Here is a 23467-nt window from a genome sequence, read left to right on the forward strand (position 1 = left end):
CTGATGGGTCTCTAAGTGCAGGGGTAGTCTTGGGGACCCCTGACACAACAACTCTGGTCACTGGGCCTGCTGTATGGCTGCCCATCTATTTCCAGCCAGACCTGATCTCCCTAATTCGAATTCCCTGTTATTTGGATACTTTTTTGCTTCTTCCTAGCCAAGTGGATAACATTTTTCTTTTGGCTTTACAAAAGAACTCAACACAGATACGTATAAGTGAAACAACAGAAGTCTCTCTGCCTTTTGTCCAATCTGTCACTGAGAGCTGGGCCTGATAACGCTCAGTGTTCTTGGTTTGCTGGCAGAACTCAGAACTTGTGTTCCTGATACACCAGCTCATTTCTTGCTGCTAAAACAGCTGAATGCCAGTCTTCCCTATTATCCAACTTCTTTTTTTTAAAATTTATTTATTTTTGGCTGTGTTGGGTCTTCGTTGCTGCACGGGGGCTTTCTCCAGTCGTGGTGAGCAGGGGCTGCTCTTCGCTGAGGTGTGCGGGCTTCTCATTGCCGTGGCTTCTCTTGTTGTGGAGCACGGGCTCTAGGCGCGGGCTTCAGTAGTTGTGGCTCACGGGCTTCAGTAGTTATGGCACACGGGCTTAGTTGCTCCATGGCATGTGGGATCTTCCCAGACCAGGGCTTGAAGCCGTGTCCCCTGCATTGGCAGGCGGATTCTTAACCACTGCACCACCAGGGAAGCCCTATCTGACTTCTTTTGATAGCATGAAGCTTGGCATAAAGAACTAATGCTCCATAGCCAGAATCATCCACACGTTCTTCCCACTATCACTACTCCTATTCAACATAGTACCGAAGTCCTAGCTGGAACAATTAGGCAAGAGTAGAAATAAAATACATCCAAATTGGAAAGGAAGAAGTGACATTGCCTCTTTTTGACAATGCTGTGATCGTGTATACAGAAAATCTTAAAGATTCCACCAAAAAGATTCCACTCAAAAACCTTAGAGCTATAATAATTACGGTTTAGAACTACTAAACAAGTTTCAGGGTACGAAATCAACACACGGTCTTACCCATGGAGTAGTCACTGACCAGGTACTCCTTCCCCTCAGACTTGTCCCCACTGCGCACTGTTTCCAGGGCACTGAACAAGGGCCTCCATCCCGACTGGATTTGGGTGGAACACACTTCAACCAGCTCACCGATGGATGTGACGACCTGCAGAGGCAAAGGAGGTGGCATTTAACACCTTTTCCTTCTGAGAAGCAGGCGAATTTCTGGGAAGAATGAGGTGCTTCTCTGCTCCCTATTTCTGGGTTAATTTTAGTGAAGGATAAAAATCAGAACCTAGAAAAACTCACTGAGAAGTCTTCTAAATAAGCAGCCGTATCATGTTAATTTGCATTTTACTAATGACTAATGTTGCTAAAAGTTTTCACAAGCCATTTTTAAATATTTTGGTGTTTTTGAAGTTAGGTTTTTGCCTTCTCATTATTGTCTTTTTTTATTGAGTTATTAAGAGTTCTTTGTGCATTCTAAATGTAAGCCCTTCCTGAGATACATGATTTGCAAATTTTTTTTTTCACAGCTTTGGGCTTCTTCTTTTATTTTTATATGGTGTCTTTTGAAGAGCAAAAGTTTTAAATTTTCATGAAGTCCAAATCATCAATTTTTTCTTTTTATGGATCCTGTTGGTGTCATTTCTAAAGAATCTTTGCATAACTGAAGGCCTCAAAGATGGTCTCCTATGCTTTCTTGTAGAAACATTTATAGCTTTTGCTCTTATTTAAGCCTATGACCCATTTTGAGTTATTTTTTGTGCATGGTAAGAGGAAGGATGTAAGTTCATTTTTATTGTATATGTTCAAGCACCATTTGCTAAAAGTAATATCCTCTCTACTGAATTGCAATGACATCTTTGTCAAAAATTGACCATACATGGTGAGAATTTATTTCTATACTTTCTATTCAGTTCCACTGATCTATAGGTCTACCCGTACACCAATACCACACTGGATTGATGACTGAAGTTTTAAAATCGGGTGGTGTAAATTCTCCAAATTCGTTGTTCTTTTTCAAATGTGTTTTCTCTATTCTAGATCCTTTGAACTTGCATATAAATTTGAGAATCTTCCCAATTTCTTCAAAAAAGTCTGCTGATATTTTGATAGGAATTGCACTGGATCTATATATCAACTTGTGGAAATCTGCCATTTAAAAAATACTGTCTTTCAAGCCATGAACGTAGCATATCTCATAATTTATTGGAATATTCTTTATTTTTTTCTCAGCAATGTTTTTTAGCTTTCAGTGTACAGGTATTTCACGTCTTTTACTAAATTTATTCCTAAATATTTTGTTTTCAATGCTCTTGTGAATGGAATTGTTCTCTTAATTTCAATTTTTGATAGCTTACATCTTGAATATAGGAATTCAATTGATTTTAATACATTGTTTTTGTGTCTGGCAGCCTTGCTAAACTCACTATTTTTTTTTTTGGCTGCGCCGCATGGCATGTGGGATCCTAGTTCCCTGGCCAGGGATTGAACCTGCACCCTCTGCATTGGAAGCGTGGAGTCTTAACCACTGGACTGCCAGGGAAGTCTCGAAACACACTATTAATTCTAGTAACTTTTAAAATAAATTCCTTAGGATTTTCTACATATAAGACCATGTTGTCTAGGAACTAAGACAGTTTTGCTTTTCAAAATTGGATGCCTTTAATTTTTCGGTACAGTGAGTAAAAGTCATAATGTTGAATAGAACTGGTAAAGATGGAAATCTTTGCCTTGCTCCTAATTATTGGGAAAAAGCATTCAGTCCTTGACCATTGTGTAGTGTTTGATGTAAGATTCTCAAATACTCCCTTTATCCAATTAGGGAACTCCCTTCTATTCCTCATTTCTTGAAAGTTTTTTTATTTAAAACGAGTGATGGATTTTGTAAAATGTTTTCTCTGTGTCTGTTAAGATGACCATAGGGTTTCAATGCTTTATTCTACTAATAAGATACATGACATTAATTGATTTTTGAGCTGTTAAACCAATCTTACACTGATTCTTTCTTCTGCCATCTCAAATCTTGTTGGTAAGCCCATCTAGTGGATTTTTCATTTGTTATTGTCCTTTTCAACTCTAGAATTTGCATTCTTTCAGTTTCCATTTCTCTACTTAGACGCCCTATTTTTGAGTCATTGTCATCATATTTTCCTTTAATTCTTTGAACCTATTTATGATAGCTGCTTAAAGTCTCTGTCCCCTAATCCAACATCCCAAGCCAGAGCCAGGACCCAGTGAATAGAACCCTCTTCCCACCATGTGCACCAGACTTCTTTGGCTAAATACTTTGTAATTTCTACCGCGAGGGCATCATTGGTAGAGGTCACCAGCTCTTCTAGATCCTGTGTCTGCTTGTCTTCCCCCCTCCAAATCTGCATTTTGGATATATATAATCCTGGTTTTAGCTTAATCCAACATCTGGTCTCACTCTAAGTCAGTTTCTATTTATTGTTTTTCCCCCAAGTATACATGACTGTTTCTTATTTCTTTGCATATCTCATTTTTTTTTTTTTTTTTTTTTTTGCTGAACATTGGACATTTTAGATAATATATTGTAGCAATGCTGGATTTATTTTTGAGTATTTATTTATTTATTTAACTAAGTTGCTTGGACTTACACTGTAGAATCTGTCTCTACTCTTCCCATGGCATGAGGCACCAATAATGTCTCTACTAAATTTCTTTATTTTTATTTTTCAGCCTGACTTCCTAGTGCTGTCCCCATGTCTGCATAGGTTAGTTGTCACTTGATGAAGTAGGCAGAGATTCTGCTCAAATACCTTGAGCCTTTAAGGCTTCCAATCTGTGTGTGCAGACTGGGGAGAATATACAAAGTTCAGCCAGTTCCTAAGTCTCTCTGGTCTTTTACTTTCTAATGGGATCTGTACGGTCTATCCTATATATGCCCACATTTCAGTTAGCTAGAGATGCATGACGGACGTACCTAGTCCTTCTATGAAATCTCTGGCTTCCAGAGTCCCACGTTACATTTCTTACCGGTTCACCACTGCAGCCTTAGGCTAGCAAAGTTGTAGTATTATTCTATTGCTCATTTCCTAATGAATTCACCACTTTTAGTTGACAGACCAGTGGTCTTTTTTCCTCTTCTTCAAACCAAGTCTGTCTCTTAGCACAGAAAAGCTGATTTTCCCAGTCAGCCCCACACTGGTCAAATTACTATTCTTGCCAACAGCTTGTGAGTAAGTGATGACTTCCATCTTCAGCAAGAAGGTCACAGACTCCCGCTGTTCTTAACCAAAGTTCTGGCAAGAACTATTTTTCACCATAAATGCTACTCAATTTGTTGTCTGCCCTTGGTCAATTGCAAGAGTCCTGAAATGGCTGCTTTTGACAATTTTTTTCTTTTCGTATACTTGATTTTTGTGGAGAGGATTCTCTAACTTCTTCATGCCACCACAGCCAAAATTCCTCCTGTCCTAAATCTTTCTGAACATTGTTCAGAACTTAATAAGCATAGTTATTTTAAAGTCAGTCTCTGATAACTCCAATATCTGGATTCCTGGTGGGGAGTTAGGGACAGTGTGTGTCTATTTTTATTATTTTATTTCTGTATTCATGACATTCTATTTCCTAATGAGCCAATTATTTTAGATTGAATGCAGACATTCAGCTTCACCTGATGGCCAATTCCCTCATGGCCAATCCAGTCTCAGAGCTCTGCTTACTTCTTTGGGCTTCCCATTGTTACTTAGTTTTGGGCATCTTACTATTCCTTACTTTCTTGCCAGTGTGTACATGATATTTAAAATAAAAATTTTAACCCTTGTTTAACATTTTTAGTAGATTTCAGAGACAGAGAATCTGTCTGTGTTCCTAGCCCACCATCATGCTACGTAAATATGAAGTCTCTAGCTAGTCTCTTTACCATCTGTCTCTCCGTAGAGAATATGATAGTGGTTACGGGTATAGGCTAGGTATGAGAGTATAGACTATTACAGCTAGATTGCCTGGTTCAAATCCCAGTTCCACCAATCACTCATCACGAATCCTCAGCTAAATTGCTTAACCTCTTCTTGTCACAGATTCCATATAGGCTTATTGGAAAGACTAAATATGCAGCACTCACAGAACAGTCCTGCCAGTGCCCTCAACAAGAACCAGCAGGCTATGGCAATGATGGCAGCACTGCTACCGTGACACACTGACCTGGTCTTGGACATCCTCGTCACACAACTCCAGCTGCATGATACGCTCAAAAGGTCGGAAGAGTGCTTCATTAAAGTGAAAATGAGGTGGCTCACTCCAGTCAGTGAGAACCTCCGTCAGTATATCATGGATGAAGGAAACTGCCTTCTGAGACACATGTCTTTCCTTATGGCAGGCAGCCTGCAAAATTCAGAGAGTCAAACACCCTCAGGACTTCAAGCAACTAAGAATCTGGTTTCTGAAGGTCTTCCTAACACACCTTACTGTAGGGAGGTGGAAGCAGCAATTCTGCTAAAGTAAAAGATTTCAAGGGATAAATATCAATGAACAGCACACTAAATTGCATTTTAAATAATTTAACCAACTGATCAGACACATCTCCAATTTCACTTTGAAGTTTCTGGAAAAATAAGAGTTTCTAATAATTTCTTCTTCTTTTTTCCTGTAACGTGACAGTTTTCTTGGGTGGTATAGAACATGCTGACTAAAGACACCGGAACCTAGTCTGGAAACCACCCATGGTCTCATTGTTAGCCATGCCCCAAACATATGAAGATCAGATGTGACATTTGTCCCTCAGGGATGTGGGATGATGGCACCAATACAGCTTTAATTGGCTCACATCTTTGTATCCGTGTCCTTTAGCGGTCCTCTCCCACACTGACCCTGGGCTTGGGTGTGTGACTTGCTTTGAATAATGGAACAACAGCAGATATTACGTAAGTAGAGAATTGTAAAGCAATTCTGATTTGGGGTTTGCCCTCTTGCTTTCCTTTGGAATCCTAAGAATGCCATGTGACTGAGCCAGGGCTAGTCGGCTGGAGGAGGAGAGACCACATAGAGAGGACCATCATCTGCCCAGGTGTACCAGTCATGAACCAGCTGGCCCCAGTCTTTGCAGAGGCTGACCACAAGTGAACACATTAAGGCCAGCTGAGATTAGTCAAGCCTGGCCTAGACTAGAAGAGCCGCACAGCTCAGCTCGAATTTCTGACCCAGAGAATCATGAGCTAAATAAACAGTTATTGTTTTAAGTCACTAGGCTTTGGGGGTGGTTTATTATAGTATCATACATAACTGATATACTGTTTCTCCATAACTATTTTTTATCCCCTTTCCTTACTAGAATGTTCTCAGATTAGTAAATTTATTTCCCCAAAATACTTTTTTATGACATAGCTCTACCAAGTAAGTGCTAAAGGACTATTTGGAATAGTTATCACTGTGAAACAGGGCAACAATTTCCCCATCATCTTAGAAGTAGCCAGTCATCATGTATTGAGGTGCTTAGATGGAGTTACCATATAATCTATCACATGGACTGCTTTATTTTGGAGAGTCAAAGGGGTCCTAGTTAATTTTGTTGGGAAAACCAGGATTTATGCTTCCCCTACTTAGAAGGCACTGCCCAGAATATGTTTAGCGATTAGCAAAGAGAGCCTGGCAAGAACAAAAGACATTGTTATATTCATGTATAAAAATGAAACTCCAGACTTAGGTTGATAGCAGACCATGAAGTATAAGAAACCGGCAGTGTGAGGTGTCTAGGTGAGTCACATAGTTTTAAAGAAAGAGGGTCAGAGTGATACCAGGGCAGTGCTGCCCTTGGGGCAATTCTTCAGGTGCCATAAGGTATAATCAGAGAACAAAGATGCTTATGACCAGGTGATGGGAACCTTACTGCTGTGGCCACAGTGCCCTTTGTCCCATGCTGACTGGAGACCCCTGTGCTGGCTCTGCTGCAGGAGGCCCCTGGGCTTCCCACTTTCCAGGTGCTCACCTCCACCAGGTGCGGCGCCACAAGACTCCAGCAGCGCATCACGTGGAGCAGGGGCCTCGATTTGCTCCGCATGATCCTCAGCATGGCGTCCCCGAGGCGGAACAGGTGGAGGGCGCTTTTTCTGTCTTGGGTGGATTTCACTTCTCCTACAGGAAGGTAAGACCATGAAAGCCATCAATCCAAAACTCAGAAATAGTTTGACCTGTTCAAGCATGGAGAGAGGATGAAAATCAAAGAGCTGTACTCGGATCAGTGGGATTATTCGGTATGAATTTGCCAAGACAGGAGAGGAGCGTGGATTCAAGAAAGAACAGGTGATTCACTTAACAAAGCCAGGGCCCACCTCTCCTGTTCACTGTAGCATCCCTGACATTTACACTTGTCAGGCAAACAATGCCTGTTGATAAGGAGGAATGATGTCGTGGTTAAGTAGAAGGGCCAGGGAATCGGCTGCCTAGGCCCAAATCCTGGCTCCATCATGTAGTAGTTGGGTTACGATGGACCAGAAGTTTACCTCTCTAATACACACTTTCTCATTGTAAAAGTGGGGATGATAGTACCTACTTCTTAAAGTTACTTCAAGGATGAAATGTGATAATGCTCATAAAGTACTTAGCACAGGGCCTGGCATAGACTGCCTACCACACACACTTAGTTATATTGTTACTGTTGTTATCGTTCCCATCCTTTACGGCCACCATCCACTTGGTCAATGCTTAATGGTACCTCTGAAGCCCTTGCCAAGCAGGTCAGGGCCCTTTGCACCCAATAACATGTGATCTAACCTCTGTCTTGCTTCCGTACAATCCTTGCCTACTCGGATCTCTTGCTACTTCTCTACCACTGTCACCTTAGTCTTCTCCACTCTCTTTTTGCTCATGTGCTCCTGCTTCTCCCATACACCTACAAGATACTGATCACGGTCAGCCTCTTCCAACCAGAATGTGCCTTTCTAAGTAGTCTTGCCGTATCAAATAAACTTCAAAATGACAGCAACAAAAATCATTGACATTTACTGATTGTTTACTCTGCATCAGACATTGTGTTGGTTCTTTGTGTCTTTAATCACTTTTATTTTTATTGAAGTATAGTTGATATACAATGTGTTAATTCCTGCTGTACAGCAAAGTGATTGAGTTATACACATATATACATTCTTTGTTATAGTCTTTTCCATTATGGATTATCATAGGATATTGAATATAGTTCCCTGTGCTATACAGTAGGACTTTGCTCTTTATCCATCCTATATATAATAGTTTGCATCTGCTAATCCCAAACTCCCACTCCATCCCTCTCCCACCCCCCACCTTGGCAACCACAAGTCTGTTCTCTATGTCTGTAATCACTTTAATTTTAAAAGCAACCCTTAAGAAGTAAATGTAACTACTGCCATGTACGGATTAGAAAACTGAAGATCAGAAAGGTGAACCAACTTGCCTAAACTGACGCAGCTGGTAAGTAGTGAAGGCAGCATTTTAACTTGGATCTGATTGATTCCAAAGCCAATGCTTCTTCCCCCTAGGTCTGCTGCCTCTTCCTGACCCTCACTGCTCGTGGTTTTTTGTAAGCTCAGAGTCTGCTGATTTCTCCATGCAGAAGACTTTGAAAGTGGTCCCTGGGCTCAGAGATGCTCTGGCAGTTGGCTGGATCTGGGAAGTTGGCTTTATACAGCTAAGGTTTTAAAGTCTATTAAAAACTCACGGGAAGGGACTATGGTTCTCAAATTAGAATCTGCAGTAAGAATCAAAATTCCTGATGATGGAAGGACCTCGGAGGTTGTGCACTTCAACCTGCCACCAGTGCGATCCTGGCACACGGCTCTGTGACTCTGCCCTGGGGACAGGGTACTCACTGTTACAGCACAACAACCCTGGCTGCTGATGGACAGCTGCGTTTGTGAGCAACCTGCCACCCACTTGGGACGCTTGGGTGATTCAGTACAACTCTACCCCCTCTTCCACGTGTTGGCCTTCAAGAGGGCCTTCATCTGGCCTCATCCGTGAAGATAGCGATACTGACCTGCTGTTAAAGGGATATGCCCGGAGAGCAGTTTTTCTAAGAGTGGCCTGAGGCTTCTGTCAAGCCTTCCATTTTTCTCTCCCAGGCCCTTCTGAAATTAGAAGCTGCTTCTGCAAGTAGGCTGGACTAAGGCGGGTGTGTGCTTTGTGATATGGAGAGGAGGTCCTACCCTCATGTGAAGTTATCTGCACCCTGAGTAGCCACACCATTTCTACATCACAAGATTTAGCAGAACACAGTCCAGCTCCGGCGGTAATACCCGCAACAACGGTGGCAGCAACATTTCCATTCACAAAGAATGATACCCCGCCCAAACCGCCAACCCCCATCCGCCACGATCATGCCTCAACACCAGATGACAAATTTTCACTCGAGCCAAGGTGACTGTGTACGAAGGGAATGTGGGTTCAAGTCTTCAGGCAGGCTGTTGGTATCAGAGATCTGGGCTGTTTCCTGCTAACCTCATGGCACGGTTTCTGCCGGGAAAGAATTACCTGGCATTGCCAGTGAGTAATCAACCGTTTCTGTGACGGAATGGAAAAGCTGGAACTGCGATGCTTTCTTCAGCTGGTAAAGAAAACCTCCCAGAGCCATGAGGTTCAACTTATCTGTAGCATCTTCAAAGAGCCTGGATGAAACAAAAAGACTTGTTATTTAGAAACAATTCAGCAAAGTCTTTATGGCAGAATGATTATGGTAATTTTCTTAGATGTGATTAATGAAAATGTGTAAACACTGTAAAGAAATGCACAGTACTATTATACCTCTTATTACTGAGTACAAGTCTACTCTAACTTATAAGATTCTAATCTGAAGGGCACAGACCATATTTAAAAAAATAATCTTTGTAGTCCCATGGCCTAGCTCAGCTGAGATGGGCACTCATAAAACATTTGGCAAGAAGTCGAAAGATGGCAAAGCATCGCTCCCAGAAACTGAAACGCTGGGAATGGAATTCTTACAATTAGCTTCAATTTCATAAGCTATGTTAAAGAAAAAACTCAGCAAATTAATCAAGGCTTTTGTTGGGCTACAATTGGCGAGTTTAGTGCTGGGCTTGGCTCTCAGGAGGATTTAGAAGCAGAGTAAACCTGATCTGTAAGCCCCCCAGGGGCAGGGACTGACCTTCTTACCCTTCTGACTCATACACCCAGAGCCCTGGACGTGGTGAAGCTCAAGTATGTACTGGAATAACGAATATTCCCTAACATAAAGGACTTTGCAGGTTCTTTCTGTTTTCCACTCTGTTGGGCACAGACATTTCTAGAAGGAGTTAAGGAGAAGGAGGTAAGCACAGGTAGCAGGGCTTAGAGGAGGGTCAGAGGCTCACTGGAACTTGGAATGTTGGGATCAAACACCGGTTTATGTGGCACATGAGGAATGAGGCGAGCCAGCCTCCCTCTGCTCCGGGGTCATCCTGATGCCTGCCCTCCAAATCCGTGGTGACCCCAGAAGAGCAAGCAGCCCTATGGGGTGCCATGTTCTGGGTAAGGGAGAGTGTCTCCAATATGAACTGAATAACAAAGCCCTCGTGAAGGGATAATACAAGGCACACAAGTTTTAAGATGGGAATCAGTAGATTAATCATTCACAAATTATCTAAACAAATATATTTTTCTTGTGTTTTCTAATTTCAATTTCAACACCATTTGGTTTCTGGATCCCATCAATCATTTCTTCTTCCTCTTTCCTAGTAGGAAAAGAGTGGTGAATATTATATCCCATCTGACACCTGTATGCCACTTTCCAGCTTCCCAAACACTTTCACAGCCACCTTGTTGGATAGACAGGAAAAAAGAATTATTGTACCAGGTTGGTAGCTGAAGAAACTGAATCTCAGTGCAACTATTCACACAGACTCAACCCTGCAGCTGGCTGGTGTCAAAGCCAGGAGTGAACTCGAGTCTTCTGAGCCCAGCCAGTGACGCTCCTCCCACATCTCTACGCCCTTGCTGTCCGTCCTCCCACGTGAACTTCACTGCGCCTGTGCTGGGTCGGCTGGGGCACAGCCGCCAGGTGTGGAAGAGTGAAGTGGGATGGTCTCCAGGTGAAGGTGACCAAAGCACTTTCCGCATCAAGAAGGGCCACCTCAATTCAGAAAAGCAGATAACAGGAAAGAGGGGGCTCATTCTTGTCTAGTTTCATGTGCAGCCACAGGAACAAGTAGCCAAATAATCACAATATATTATCATTTGTACATAGCTCACAAATATTAGTACATTATTGTAATTTTGCACAGGTGGAAAGAAAAGCCTTTTTGAAGACAAATTGGGACAACTGTTGACTTTAGCCTTATTATACTAGGGGAACAAATGGTATACATTAGTCTTGCAATAAATTCTTAAATGTTTTAAGATTACATTTTCTCTAATAAATATGCATTTTTTTTTTTTTTTTAAAAAGAAGGAGAACCACCTAACAGTTGGAATTACTGCTGATTCCTCCCTCTACATCTTAATGTGACTTCTGGGCATCAATTTAGATCACACTCCTGGGTGCAGGATTTTAAAATATTATCATAAAAATAGTAAATGTTTACTATTTGCCAAGCTCTGTCCTAACTACTTCCAGCGAACTAATTAATTTAACCTTATGGCTAGCCTGTGAGAGTTATGATACTTTATGGCCCTATTCTACGATGAGAAAGCAGGGCCTGTGGAAGTTGCCTGTGGTCATAGAGTAAGTGCAGAGCCTTCGCCCCGGGCTGCCTGACCCCGCCCCCGAGCCTCCAGCCTCAGTCACTAGACAAAAGAGTTCATTGTGAGTGTTCAGTGTGATGGCAGACAGAGACGTACTTGAAAAAAATTACAAGAGGCTGCAATGACTGGCTAACAAATCAAGTTGTCCTGGGGAGGATTTTGAGAGCAGAAGAGAAGCGTGTGGTGTGGCCAGCAGACGATGGGTGCTCTTTGGGGGGCAGCCCCCCGGGGCATGGTGGGAACAGCGCGCACCTGTCGGCCTGGGTGGAGAGCGTGAGCACGACCTTGGCGGCACTGCTGCCCGTCATGAGGCTGCCCCCACGGAAGTCGGAGGCTCGGCCTCGGCTGCCTTCCCGGACGAGTTCCTGGATGGAGAGGGGCTGGATGACGGGGGCCGCGCTCAGGGAGCTCCCCTGCTCCAGGCTCTGCTCTTGGGGTGAGCCCTCGCTCTCCGGGTCCCCGAGGAGTCCGCCTCTGGGGGCCTTCTGAGGCTGGCTGATGGTCAGCGGGGGCTGAGAGGCGCCGTCGCTGAAGTGGGTATGCTCCAACGTGCCCACATACTCGCACACCCTGGAGAGAGTCACACACAGCAGCCGTTGAAAGTTGCAGCTCAGCCGGGCCCGCTCTGGCGACCCCACAGTGAGATACAAAGGAGCTCAGATGGCCTTACAGTCCTCCTGAATTGTCCCCCTTCCTCTGGCGATAGCCACCTCTCTCCCCCTCGCTCTCCACTCCCACTCCCTCTCTTCCCGCTATACAGACTTTTGTTTGAGTTGGACCAGACGGCCTGGAGGTGGGGTAAGGATTCCTCGGTGAAAGTCTGGGAACAGAGCTCTGTTTATCCAGGTACGTCCTGTCCAGCGCGCTGGCTTATCAGGACTTCGGCTGTTTGCGTGAGTTTTCCCAAAAGGTCCTCTTCCTTCTCTCTCGTGCTCTAGTCAGGACTCGGGAAACACCTCCTTACTTTGGGATCCCAGAATGAGTGCGCACGTGGCGGACTGGCCCTCTGGCCACAGCGGGCCCTCACTCAGGGGTCCCATGCAGCCATGTCCCCTGGGACCTGAGAGCTCCACGTAACCACTACTGGGGCAGGGGGTGGGGCGGTCACCTAATCACGGTAAACTCAGAGAAGAGTCACAACACGTGGTACAGCTGCCAGCTTCCAAACTGTGCCCAATAGGACCTGGGACTACAGACCCCCTCATCCCAGAATAAGTCCAGTTCCTAGGAAAGACTATCCTGGATAATCCACTCTGATGTTCCATAATCAGGCCATTTTTTGACTCCATAGAAATTACTTGGGTGCAATTTAAGTCTTTCTCTTTTTGCCTGTGAAAGCAATGGAGAGTAGCGGGTCACCAGCCTCCACATTAAAACCCATTGTGCTCCAGGCCGATTCATGCTGGCCCTTTCACATGTTCCTCTCAAGATGAGTTTTTCAACCCTAGAATGATCTTTGAAAGTCGACCAACACTCACTCAAGGCTGTATTTGCTCTGAGGATGATAAACAGAACCGAGATCTGGCCAGTGCTCTGGGCAAGATCTGGATGCCTGAGCCCCGCTGCGGCCACCATCCTGCTCCGGATCGTCCCTCCACCGCTCGGCCAGAACTGAGCTTGTAGAGGATGGGGTGTGTGCTGACGAGATGGGTAAGAAAGCCACAGCCTCCCTGTGCCTGCTGCGGGTGGACAGTGGTCCTTCCTTTGTCCGAGGTCCACCCGACCGCCAGTGCCAGGGAAGGCAGGCTTTTCTTCTAGATCATGGGAGGACTGTGGAGCTCTCGCTTTGTTTTTATTTTACAGGTGCTGTGAACCGTGTAACTGATTGGGAGGTTCTTTTTACTTTGATACTACAAAGCCAAGAGCCAAACTTTTGGCTGTCTTTGACACAAGCTACTATTCTATTTTTTCCTTTGTCTCGCTAAATTAAAAGTAGGCAAACTGTACTTATTATGTGTCCATGTAAGCTAACAAAAATCCTTCTTTCAATAAAAAGGACATTAATAAACATGCAGCCATGTTATGTTGCTGACACGTGACCAGCTTTCAGATCTGCCTGGTATTCACCTAACTGACGTGGCCTTTTACCAGCCTCTAGTTAAGAATCAGTTTTCCTTCCCTGGGATAATGTTATCTGCCTCTCACAGACAATGTCAATGATAGTTCACACTTTCCTAAATTCAGTTCCGTCACTCTGTTCTCTGAGACATACGTTCAGTTGGGCCCTTATTCCCTCTTGTCTTTTTAACCTCTCATTTGGGGCTTTTCCAAACTCCGTGAATTACTGTGATCTGTTTACGTGCTGGCAGGTGCAGGGTTCTACCTCCTCCCCACGGCAGGTCCCCTCCCCCCACCCCGCCCCCTCCCCCCCCGGCAGGCGGTGCCAGGCCCGCGGGAGTGGGGATCCGGTCACACACCTGAACACGTGCGGCCAGCAGTCCGGGTTGTGACTGCCCATCTCCAGGCCGACACTGAGGATGGCGTCCATGCACAGGACGTGGGCTGCGTGCAGCCATACCCCCTGCAGCTTCCCGATCTGCTCCAGTTTCTGCTCCACTTTTAGCTTCACTGCGTCAGAAAGACATTCGCTAGAATAACAGTCCAAGTAAGGGAGACAGAAGGCGAGGGAGAAAGGAGGGAAAGGACAGAATGTGCTCTTGGGCAAGGGCAAGAGGAAACAGGAGATGTCACTGGATGTCACTGGCAGCGAGCTCTTCAATGGCAGGTCCCCGAGGCTCATCATGCAAACTACCCAGCCCACAGGCCCACAGACATTGGTGACCCCAGCCCCGGGGTTTCAGAAGTCCATGGATTCTGAGCTGGTAGGTACAGTTCCTCTGGGCCCACCCCTGGGATCTGGGTCAGTCACAGCAGTGAGGATAGGCTTCAAGGGCCAATCCCAGCTAAAGCCATCTGTGCCCAGACCCATCCTCTGCCCCTGTGTACTCATATTGATAATAAGAAAGAATTCCTGGCCTTCCCAAGTCCTCTCTGAGGTTTATTTAGTGTTAGGTGTTCATGATGATCACGTAAAACAACATATGTATGTACACAATCAGCGCCATGATGACCGCTTTATAACTGAAAATTCCCATATCATTTCACTCCCTGAGTTTACGTTTATACTTGTGATCTTCAAATAATACTTTTTAAATTGTAGATAATGAATGAGAAAGGATGCAGAAGGTGATTTAAGATGTCAATTATGCAAAATGCCAAGGCAAGGCCAAACAACAGCATCCTGCATGAATTGAGGTGTCCAGTCACTGGAAGATGGGTCTAGTGGGGAAACTGAGCAATGGTCCAGAACCCAGAAACACAGCACGTTCACTACAGAGGAAGCCGAACCATGCTCCTACTGTAAAGGGCAAACTGATTTTTAGAAAAGCATCATTTGTCTCACGGATGTGATATTAATTTTATTTTTTATTTGTCTATATTCAAATACTAGCTCTGGTTTAATAGTTTTTGAAGAACTTTAAATTTAAGTATTTTTATGTAACTTATAATTGTACATTTTAAGTAAAAGTGTGATACCCTTTTGCAGTTAACACTGGGGATGTGTAAGAGTTGCTTTGTTTTCATATGATTCTCTCTATTACTCAAGTTTGAGGAACACCAACCTAACCTGTTTTTCTCAGCTAAAAATGTGCTGACTCTTTCTGTGACTACCTATTTTATATACCTGATACATTGTTAGCACAAGTTGGACCAAGCTTCCAATTTTTCCTTGTTTGCTGTCTGCCATTTATCTTCCATTGTTATTAGAAAGGCCATTCTCTTTCCTTATATCTAGATAACCATCCACTTCATTGACTAATTTTAACAAGTTAAAAATCAACCCTTTCCCAAGTTCACAAAGCTCAGGTTTTTCTCTGACAAGAGCAAAGTCTTTCCGAGCCTCCTCTCAGGGATTCCTCCATTGATTTGATTCCCCCCTTCAGAACCCTGGCCATTCTATCTTTCCCACTGTAGCCTGAGGGGGTCCTCAAATGTGCACCCTGGGAAGCTTCAAAGCCAGTGGCCAGAGGACGCCACAGGTGTGAATAGCTGAGCCAGGTGGGCCTCTGGCTAGCAGCCAAGTGCACTTTCCTAGTCGCCAGGAGCCAGTATGTCTCTTGTGTCCAGAGGGACCTATTGTGAGCAGTCTGGAGCGTCAGCCATGTAAAACTGACCCAAGCCTGTTATCCAGCGGGATCTCATCACCAGTGGTATACAATACGCCGTGTATCACACATGCAACAGGGATAAGTGTGTCTGCTCGTGTGTGCGGGCACGTGCAAACCTCACACAGGCACCAGGTGGATTCTAGCCCTTCTGCTGTTACCTTGTGCTATGGCATCACCGGGTTCCTGGATTTCCCTTTCCTCTTTCTCTTCCTGGACACAGGAGGCAGCTGCCATCTGGGCGAGGGCTGACGCACAGTTGGCTGCAACTCCTTTAGAGGAAACAAACAATTACCCCTTAACTGAGTCTATTCTCTAACCACTCATCTGGCAGAAGCACTTCTAAAAGACTTGGTGTCCACTAGGGCCGTTCCTAATGTGTTCCTCGGGAACACCCCTTGGGCCACGGGTCAGGGATACCACGTCCGCCATACCTAGAGCACAGCTCAGCCGCGCTGCTTTCCGCAGCCCATCGAGGCTCATGCAGATGGCATCGCGTTCTTTTTGGTTCTGTTCTTTGATGCCTTCAGCTCCCAGAATGAAGGCCAGCCCTTTGGAGCTCCCCGCCATTCGGCCGGTCAGGGGGGTTGATAAAGTGTCGATCAAGTTCTTCCAGCAGCCAACCAGAATGTAGCGAGCGAACGCCACACCTAGAACGTGAAGGGGTATGGGTCACCTTCCGGAGATAAAACAACCTGGCAATGAATGGCCTGGGATTCTCTGACCATCACATCAGCATTATCGAGCCGTGTGCAATTCTACTACAGGAAATACAATGGAAAGGGTTATATCGGATTGTGTTTCACTTTGTGCTTATAAATAATGAATGTTGCATCAGCAGCTGGATGATGCTAGTAACTTCCATCAGGTATTTTTCTGCCAAGATGAAATCTTAATTCATTTACGTCAGTACAGAAAGCTGCCACATAATAATTTAATTGCTGGTAACACATGCGATGGATGTATATTCATAAACTCAAGACCCAAGTCACTACCTGCCACCGTGGAGTCATCAATTCTCCTGCCCTGGGTGAAAGGAGACTCCGTAGAAGCTGAGGTCATCAGCTGCCCTCCAATTGCACTGCTCTCTAAGCCATCGATATCTGTCAAGGAAAAAGGGCAAGGTTTTTTTTTTTCTTTTTAAAGAACACTCCAGTCAAAAACAAAAGGCTACCACAATATTCATTTTCTTCCCAACAAATAGTCATGGGATCTGTTATGTACCAAGTATGTAGCAACCTTTTATCAGAATATTAAAATTTTTGGGCCCAAAATTTTCAGTACAGTTTTCTTTCATTGCTAGAGCATTCTTCTGTTAGGCTGATGGATTTTTTTATTTGAGAAAATAAATTCTGATACCTCTGTTGCTAGAAAATCTATTGATTTAGAATATTTTGATCTTTGCATACTCGCTTTTATTCAAAATCGTGGCATTATTCCCACATTTTATATGTACAGGTTACGCCAACATGGATCTGTTTTTCAGAGCTTCCTCAAAAGAATTAAGAGGAGGATAAGCCTCTTTGGTCAGATAATCATATAATCTGATTGGAAAGCACAATACCTTACTAATAATACCTTACAATTTTCAAAGTGTTTTCACGTAACATTTTTTTCATTAGATCTTCCCAACAACTCCAAGTACGTAGGCAGGGTAGGTATTATTTTTCCTTATTTCACAGAGGAAGAAATAAGTATTCAAAGTAGGTAAATCGCCCAAGTCATGAGGCTGGCAAAGGAAGGAATTAGACTTAGTATTCACGTCTTCTGACACCCATCCAGGCCTCCTTCCATGACACCAAACTTCAGCTCAATATGGGATTCTAATTCACCCTGTTTAAATTTTTGTTAAAATATACTCTCATCTACAGAATTAATTCAATGAACCATTCCTTAACATGCTGGTAAGAAGAGACTGGCCTGGGTTGAGAGGGCTGGGCTTCGATTCAGCCTTGCCTCTGAATTAAGTAGTCTTGTAGCCTTGGGCCAGGTACGCCATTCTCTGGGCCCCAAATTCCTCAGTAAAAAGGAAGTAACCATTGGAGGAGTGACCAGTAGAAGCATATGCATTTGAATGCAACTAACATAGGTGAATGCACCACACAGAGGGGACGGGAGAAGAGGGTAACATAAGCTTATTCCCTGACTTTAGAACTTCACCTTCACCCCAATAGGGTGAGACTTGCATGGTGTTGGAAAATTATTTCATTATATCTTTGATTCTTACAGTAACTCCAGGAAGTCTAGAGACTTCTGGTAACACATCTCTTTGAAAGTTGCTCAGAGAATGGATCGTAAAAGTTCTCACCTCGGTGAGAAAAAAATGTGTAACTATGAGAGGTGATTGATGTTAACTAAACTTACTGTGATGGTCATTTTACAATATATGCATATATCAAATCATTATGTTGTACACCTGGGATTAATATGTCAATTACCTCTCAGTAAAACTGGGTGTGGGAGGGAAGGCAGGGAGGAATCTATACGACTACTACAGTGGGAACAGAGCAGTTTCACTGAAATTAATTTGACTTATGGTCAAATGGTCTAATGACATTTGCCAGAAATTGCCATGTATCAAAGTTTTGTTTCCTATGTGCTAGGTAAAGGACTGACGAATTCAAGTAACACAAAGCTTATCTAAGTGCTAAAATTCCACAATCTATAGAATACTTTGACATGACATGAGGAATGGCCACAGGTAGTAGTACAGTGTTGATGACCAGGTTACTGCTATAGCTTTTCCTTGCACATAATGAAAAGATTAGATGGACGTTTCCAAGCTCTAGGTTAACTGCTGCTCAAATTCACTTGTCACTTCACACCTGAAACTTGCTACAAAGAATCACAGAACGTAATTCTGTCGAATTCTTATGAAAAGTCTCTGTTTTTCTATCATTAATCTAAAGTTAGATAACTTCCCTATGGATGAAGCAATTGAACTTACTGTTCCATTATAAAAGAGATGGCTGATTAACAGTGATGACTGATGAATATGGCTCCTGTGAATAGCCTGTTATTTGTTCAATTTTTAAAATGAATGAATTAATTAATTAATGGCTGCATTGGGTCTTCATTGCTGTGCGCGGGCTTTCTCTAGTTGCCGCGAGCGGGCTTCTCATTGCAGTGGCTTCTCTTGTTGTGGAGCATGGGATCTAGGTGCACGGGCTTCAGTAGTTGTGGCTCGTGGGCTCTAGAGTACAGGCTCAGTAGTTGCGGCGCACGGGCTTAGTTGCTCTGCGGCATGTGGGATCTTCCCAGACCAGGGCTCGAACCCAGGTCCGCTGCATTGGCAGGTGGATTCTTAACTACTGCACCACCAGGGAAGTCCCTATTTGTTCATTTTTACATCTACTGTATGACTCCTTGTATTAAGATTCAGGGAAGAAATTCAGAGATTAATTTTGGCAGAAACTATGGTATTGAAATTAAAGCTGGCATGTTTAAGATCTTCATCTAAATTCCAAGGCACTTAGAAGCTCTGGACAGTACCTTTAATCTCAATCTGAAGCCAGTTTGTGCAGAGAGATGGAAATCAATTCAGTCTATATGTAGACTGAATAAATGTCTCATAAATGTCTTCATAAATATGAATCCCTATTTTTCAAATGGATGTAAATATTATCATGATTAATAAAATACTAATTGGTCACTTGTCTGGTGATGATGGTCTGCAAGGCTTGGGACCCAGTCTTGCTTCCCCCAATTCCATCCTAGTTCTGGAACCAACACTCCAAATGCCAGACAATGACCAAGACGCTGTCTGCTATGGATAGACCTCACTGTATGTCTTGACTCCCTGCCTGATTTCTAAATAGTGCCTTCTCCCAAATTCCTCAGTGTTGATCTCCACCTGCCAGTAGTTCACTCTGCCACCTTTGTAAGAGTGGCAACCACAGGCAATATAACATATCCTTTGGGACAACAGATTCTGCCTCCCAGCTGGACTGCCCCAGGTTCCTGCCAGTGTGCCCCGTCCGGTGCAAAGCCGTGTGGAGCTGTGTGAGGACATACACACCACAGAGAGGGCAGGGCATGTAGGGCCATGCTCTACTTATCACATCAGTGGGAGCCATGAAAAGATCACTCAGACAGATACCAGTCTGGGAACTCAGATCAAATTTATTAAGGCTCCTGATGACCAGTCCAAACTTTTGAGCACTCCCCGATCTTGACCTGACATTGTAGTTATGCCATGCAAAGCCATATGAGTGGCTGCTTTTGCCACAATGTTGCCTTAGGACCACACCCCATACTTCTCTTTATGTTCTCATATGATATTTCCAATAGTTAAATAGGATTTTAAAAACTCGAGACACTAAAGAAAAGATGCTGGGCAAGCTATTTTACATTCTTTCTTTTTTTTTTGGCCATGCTGCATGGCTGGTGGGATCTTATTTCCCCGACCAGGGATTGAACCCGGGCCCCCCTGCAGTGGAAGTGCAGAGTCCTAACGCCAGGCAATTCCCTTGCATTCTTTTTCACTCTGGTACAGCTGGGAAGGGAAGGGAGGACCTCTGATATGGACAAGAAATGGGGATGAAGCCAAGTTTAAAATCAATCATTTTACATTACTGGCAAATTCTCAGAAGCACTGAACGATACAGGGTATCTATAAGCATGTGAGAGTTTCCAGGAATAATTCTGGGCTTTGCGCCCAGACCGTACTTCATATCCCCAGAAGAGGTCTACAGTTTTATCCCAACAGACATAGGTGCTAAATAATTCCTAATCTAATGGGGCACAGTGAGCCTGCAGAGTCCCACGTGGAAAAAGGACAGAAAGTTCTTATGAGGTGAACTCATGACACTTCTCTGGAACTGTCATCAACTGCCAGGGAGGCATCGTGGGTGCTGTTTCAAAGTCTGCTTGAAACACTACTGCTTCCCTGAAAGGGGCTTTGAAGCGCCGGCCCTCCCCACCCCACCGAGTGCCACGGAGCCGTGCAGGGAGCCACTGACCAGTCAGCATGGTGATGAGGGGAAGGCTGTTGTCCTCGGGGCTGCCCCAGTAGCCGGCTTCTCCGAGCATGTTTCTGTCGAGAACCTGGTGGTAAAGCTCCTCGATCCAGGCCTGGGAGAAGACCATCAGCACCCCGCTGGTCTGCACCTGCTTCATGAACTCTTTCTGCAGAGAAGATCACACGAGAAGGTGACCAAATACGATCCCTTGCAAACAGACAGGCTCTCATGTTCCTCTGCCGCCTCTTCACGTCCCGAGTCACTGAGTCACCGCTTATGGGAAAAACACAACCTTGTCGATTGGGGGACAGAAGGTGGCGAGGGAAGCGGAAACTGCAATGGAAAAGTCCCCAACTTCATGAAGGTCCTTTCATTTATGTGATCTTTTTAAGAAACCCTGTAGGAGGAGCAGGGACACTACATTTTATATTTGTGCTCTCTGACATGTGGGAGGATTAGAAAATGCGCAGAAATGTTTCACAGAGCACCTCCTTCTTAGTGTCCCATCAGCAGCAGAGGTGGCATGTCCTCCCCGAAGGACATATGTGTCTCAAGAGATACTTGACTTACACTCATGAAGGCACCGCTTACCCTCGGAAACATACAATTTGTCAATCATTTATCAAACAAATGACTGCGGATACCTTAATGTCGCTCCGTGGATTTAGGCTCTCGGCCTGGTCCCAGGGTCCGCCACAGAGGGGTCTGCTCAAGCCAGCGAGCCAACCACGGAAGAATACTCATCACTGTCATCACCTCACAGGAGGTGTTCTGTTATCGACATTAGTGAGCTTAGCTCTGGGTCCGAGTGGGTCTCGGTATATTTTGGAACTCAGTGAAGGGTTTTTGTAACAGCACGCCTGCATTTTCTGCAAAGGGGACCATTCTCTGCACATCTCCTGCTGTTACTTAACATGCTGATTACGTTTTTGAATATGTCTTACACACGTGTGTTTAATGCCACTGGATGAACTTACTGGGCCAGTGGCAGGCAGCCCTTTGCAGGCACACGGAGTTCTTTACTCCTGGAGCTAGGTGGGTAGCTCTGCGGCTCACCGCGTGTGCAAATTGCACAACGGTTCCTGGGCGTCGCGTCCGTCCACCCTCCACAGCCCCGCGGGCATCACCCATTCCAGATCAGTGTGAGATAGAACACACCGGCCATCCCTCTCGTGGCAATGACGCTCGGGTGCCAGCCCAGAGGCCGCCGCTGGTCCTCAGCATGGCGGGGTGGAGACGCACACTCACCATGGTGCCTGGCGCCAGGGTGGGCCGCTTCCGGTAGTAGTCGCCGTGGGAGAGCTTCAGGTTGAGCAGCAGGGCGCAGTGCGCGGCCGAGTATAGGCTGTCCGCGTTCATCAGCATCTGCAAGCCCAGGCTGCTGTTCCCGTCGAATCCCGGGGAGTGCATCACGCCTGCGGAGAGAATCCAGAGACCTCAAACACCACGCCTGGCAAGACCCGCTTAACGTCTGGCTTACCGCTTACAGAGAGCCACGAACCAATCCCAGGGAAGGAGCACCTCATAGGGTACCTCTGTAAAGCAACGACAGCCAGCAAGGAATAGTGTTAGGGCAGAGACGCGCCCTAGACTGGTGGGGAAGAGCATGCACTCCGGAGTGAACCTACTTGGGAAAACCTTCTTTGTTACTCACCGGGTGCTTTGGTAAAATCACTTAAAGCCTTCTCTACCTAGAAATAGGCAGAATAATTGATTGCCTCTGTCTCCTGCTCAAACTCTCCAAATGCCTTCACATCACAATATAAAAAAACCCCACCCCACCCCTCCCCTCAGCCACCCCAACCTGTCTGTTGTTCCTTGACCTCACCAAGCCTGGACATGCCTCAGGGCCTTTGCATTTTTGCCTCTCACCAGAATGGTCTCCCAAGATCTCTGGATGACTAGCTGCCTCGATTCTTTTCTTAAAATTAATTGATTAATTTATTTATTTTATTTTTGGCTGTGTTGGGTCTTTGTTGCTGTGCGCGGGCTTTCTCTAGTAGTGGCGAGATGGGGCTACTCTTCGTTGCGGTGCGCAGGCTTCAGTAGTTGTGGCACGCAGGCTCAGTAGGTGTGGCTTGTGGGCTCCAGAGCACAGGCTCAGTACTTGTGGCGCTGCTCCACGGCATGTGGGATCTTCCCAGACCACGGCTCGAACCCAGGTCCCCTGCATTGGCAGGCGGAGTCCTAACCACTGCACCACCAGGGAAGCCCTGCCTCGATTCTTTTAGGGTTCTGCTCAGGTGTCAGCTTTTCACAGACATTCCCCTTTAATTCCATCTAAAATAGCATCCCTCGTACCTACAACCATCCTCTGCAATATTCCTCCTCACCATGCATTTTTCTTCATTGCCTTAATGGCATTTATTAATATATATATATTTGTTTATTGTCTGCCATTATTACTATTATGTAAGACCTACAAGAGAGTGGAACTTTGTTATTTGTTCACTAGAGAACCTCAGTGCCTAGAACAGTGCCTGGTACATAGTAGATCCTTTAAAATTACTTGCTGAATGAATGAATAAGAATAAATGAAAAAGTTTGCTATGGCAACTAGATGCAATACACATTTAAGATGCTTAGTGCAGTAACTCATAAGTACAAACTTTTCTAAAAGTAATAATGTTCCTCAAAAAGCTGAACATGGAATTAC

General features: G+C 44.7%; 1 protein-coding gene and 1 long non-coding RNA gene across 6 annotated transcripts in view; one reads left to right on the plus strand and one right to left on the minus strand.

The window, feature by feature from the left end:
• Positions 1 to 23467, plus strand: part of LOC309635029 — a 207757-nt gene that overhangs the window by 84052 nt on the left and 100238 nt on the right. The window lies entirely within an intron of this gene.
• ARFGEF3 (ARFGEF family member 3) overlaps positions 1 to 23467 on the minus strand; it is a 202022-nt gene that overhangs the window by 48013 nt on the left and 130542 nt on the right. For all 5 annotated transcript variants that reach the window (XM_082405594.1, XM_082405593.1, XM_082405597.1 and 2 more), the window contains 11 exons: positions 22060 to 22226; positions 20812 to 20977; positions 16846 to 16953; positions 16285 to 16500; positions 16012 to 16122; positions 14102 to 14252; positions 11937 to 12254; positions 9480 to 9613; positions 6964 to 7109; positions 5184 to 5363; positions 1032 to 1176 (listed from right to left, as the gene is read on the minus strand). In XM_082405594.1, coding sequence (XP_082261720.1) covers positions 1032 to 1176; positions 5184 to 5363; positions 6964 to 7109; positions 9480 to 9613; positions 11937 to 12254; positions 14102 to 14252; positions 16012 to 16122; positions 16285 to 16500; positions 16846 to 16953; positions 20812 to 20977; positions 22060 to 22226 — 1842 coding nt within the window. The remainder of the gene's footprint in view (positions 1 to 1031; positions 1177 to 5183; positions 5364 to 6963; positions 7110 to 9479; positions 9614 to 11936; positions 12255 to 14101; positions 14253 to 16011; positions 16123 to 16284; positions 16501 to 16845; positions 16954 to 20811; positions 20978 to 22059; positions 22227 to 23467) is intronic.

The sequence above is a fragment of the Balaenoptera borealis genome, assembly GCF_965194805.1.
Source record: "Balaenoptera borealis genome assembly, chromosome: 9".
NCBI classification, from domain to species: domain Eukaryota; kingdom Metazoa; phylum Chordata; class Mammalia; order Artiodactyla; family Balaenopteridae; genus Balaenoptera; species Balaenoptera borealis.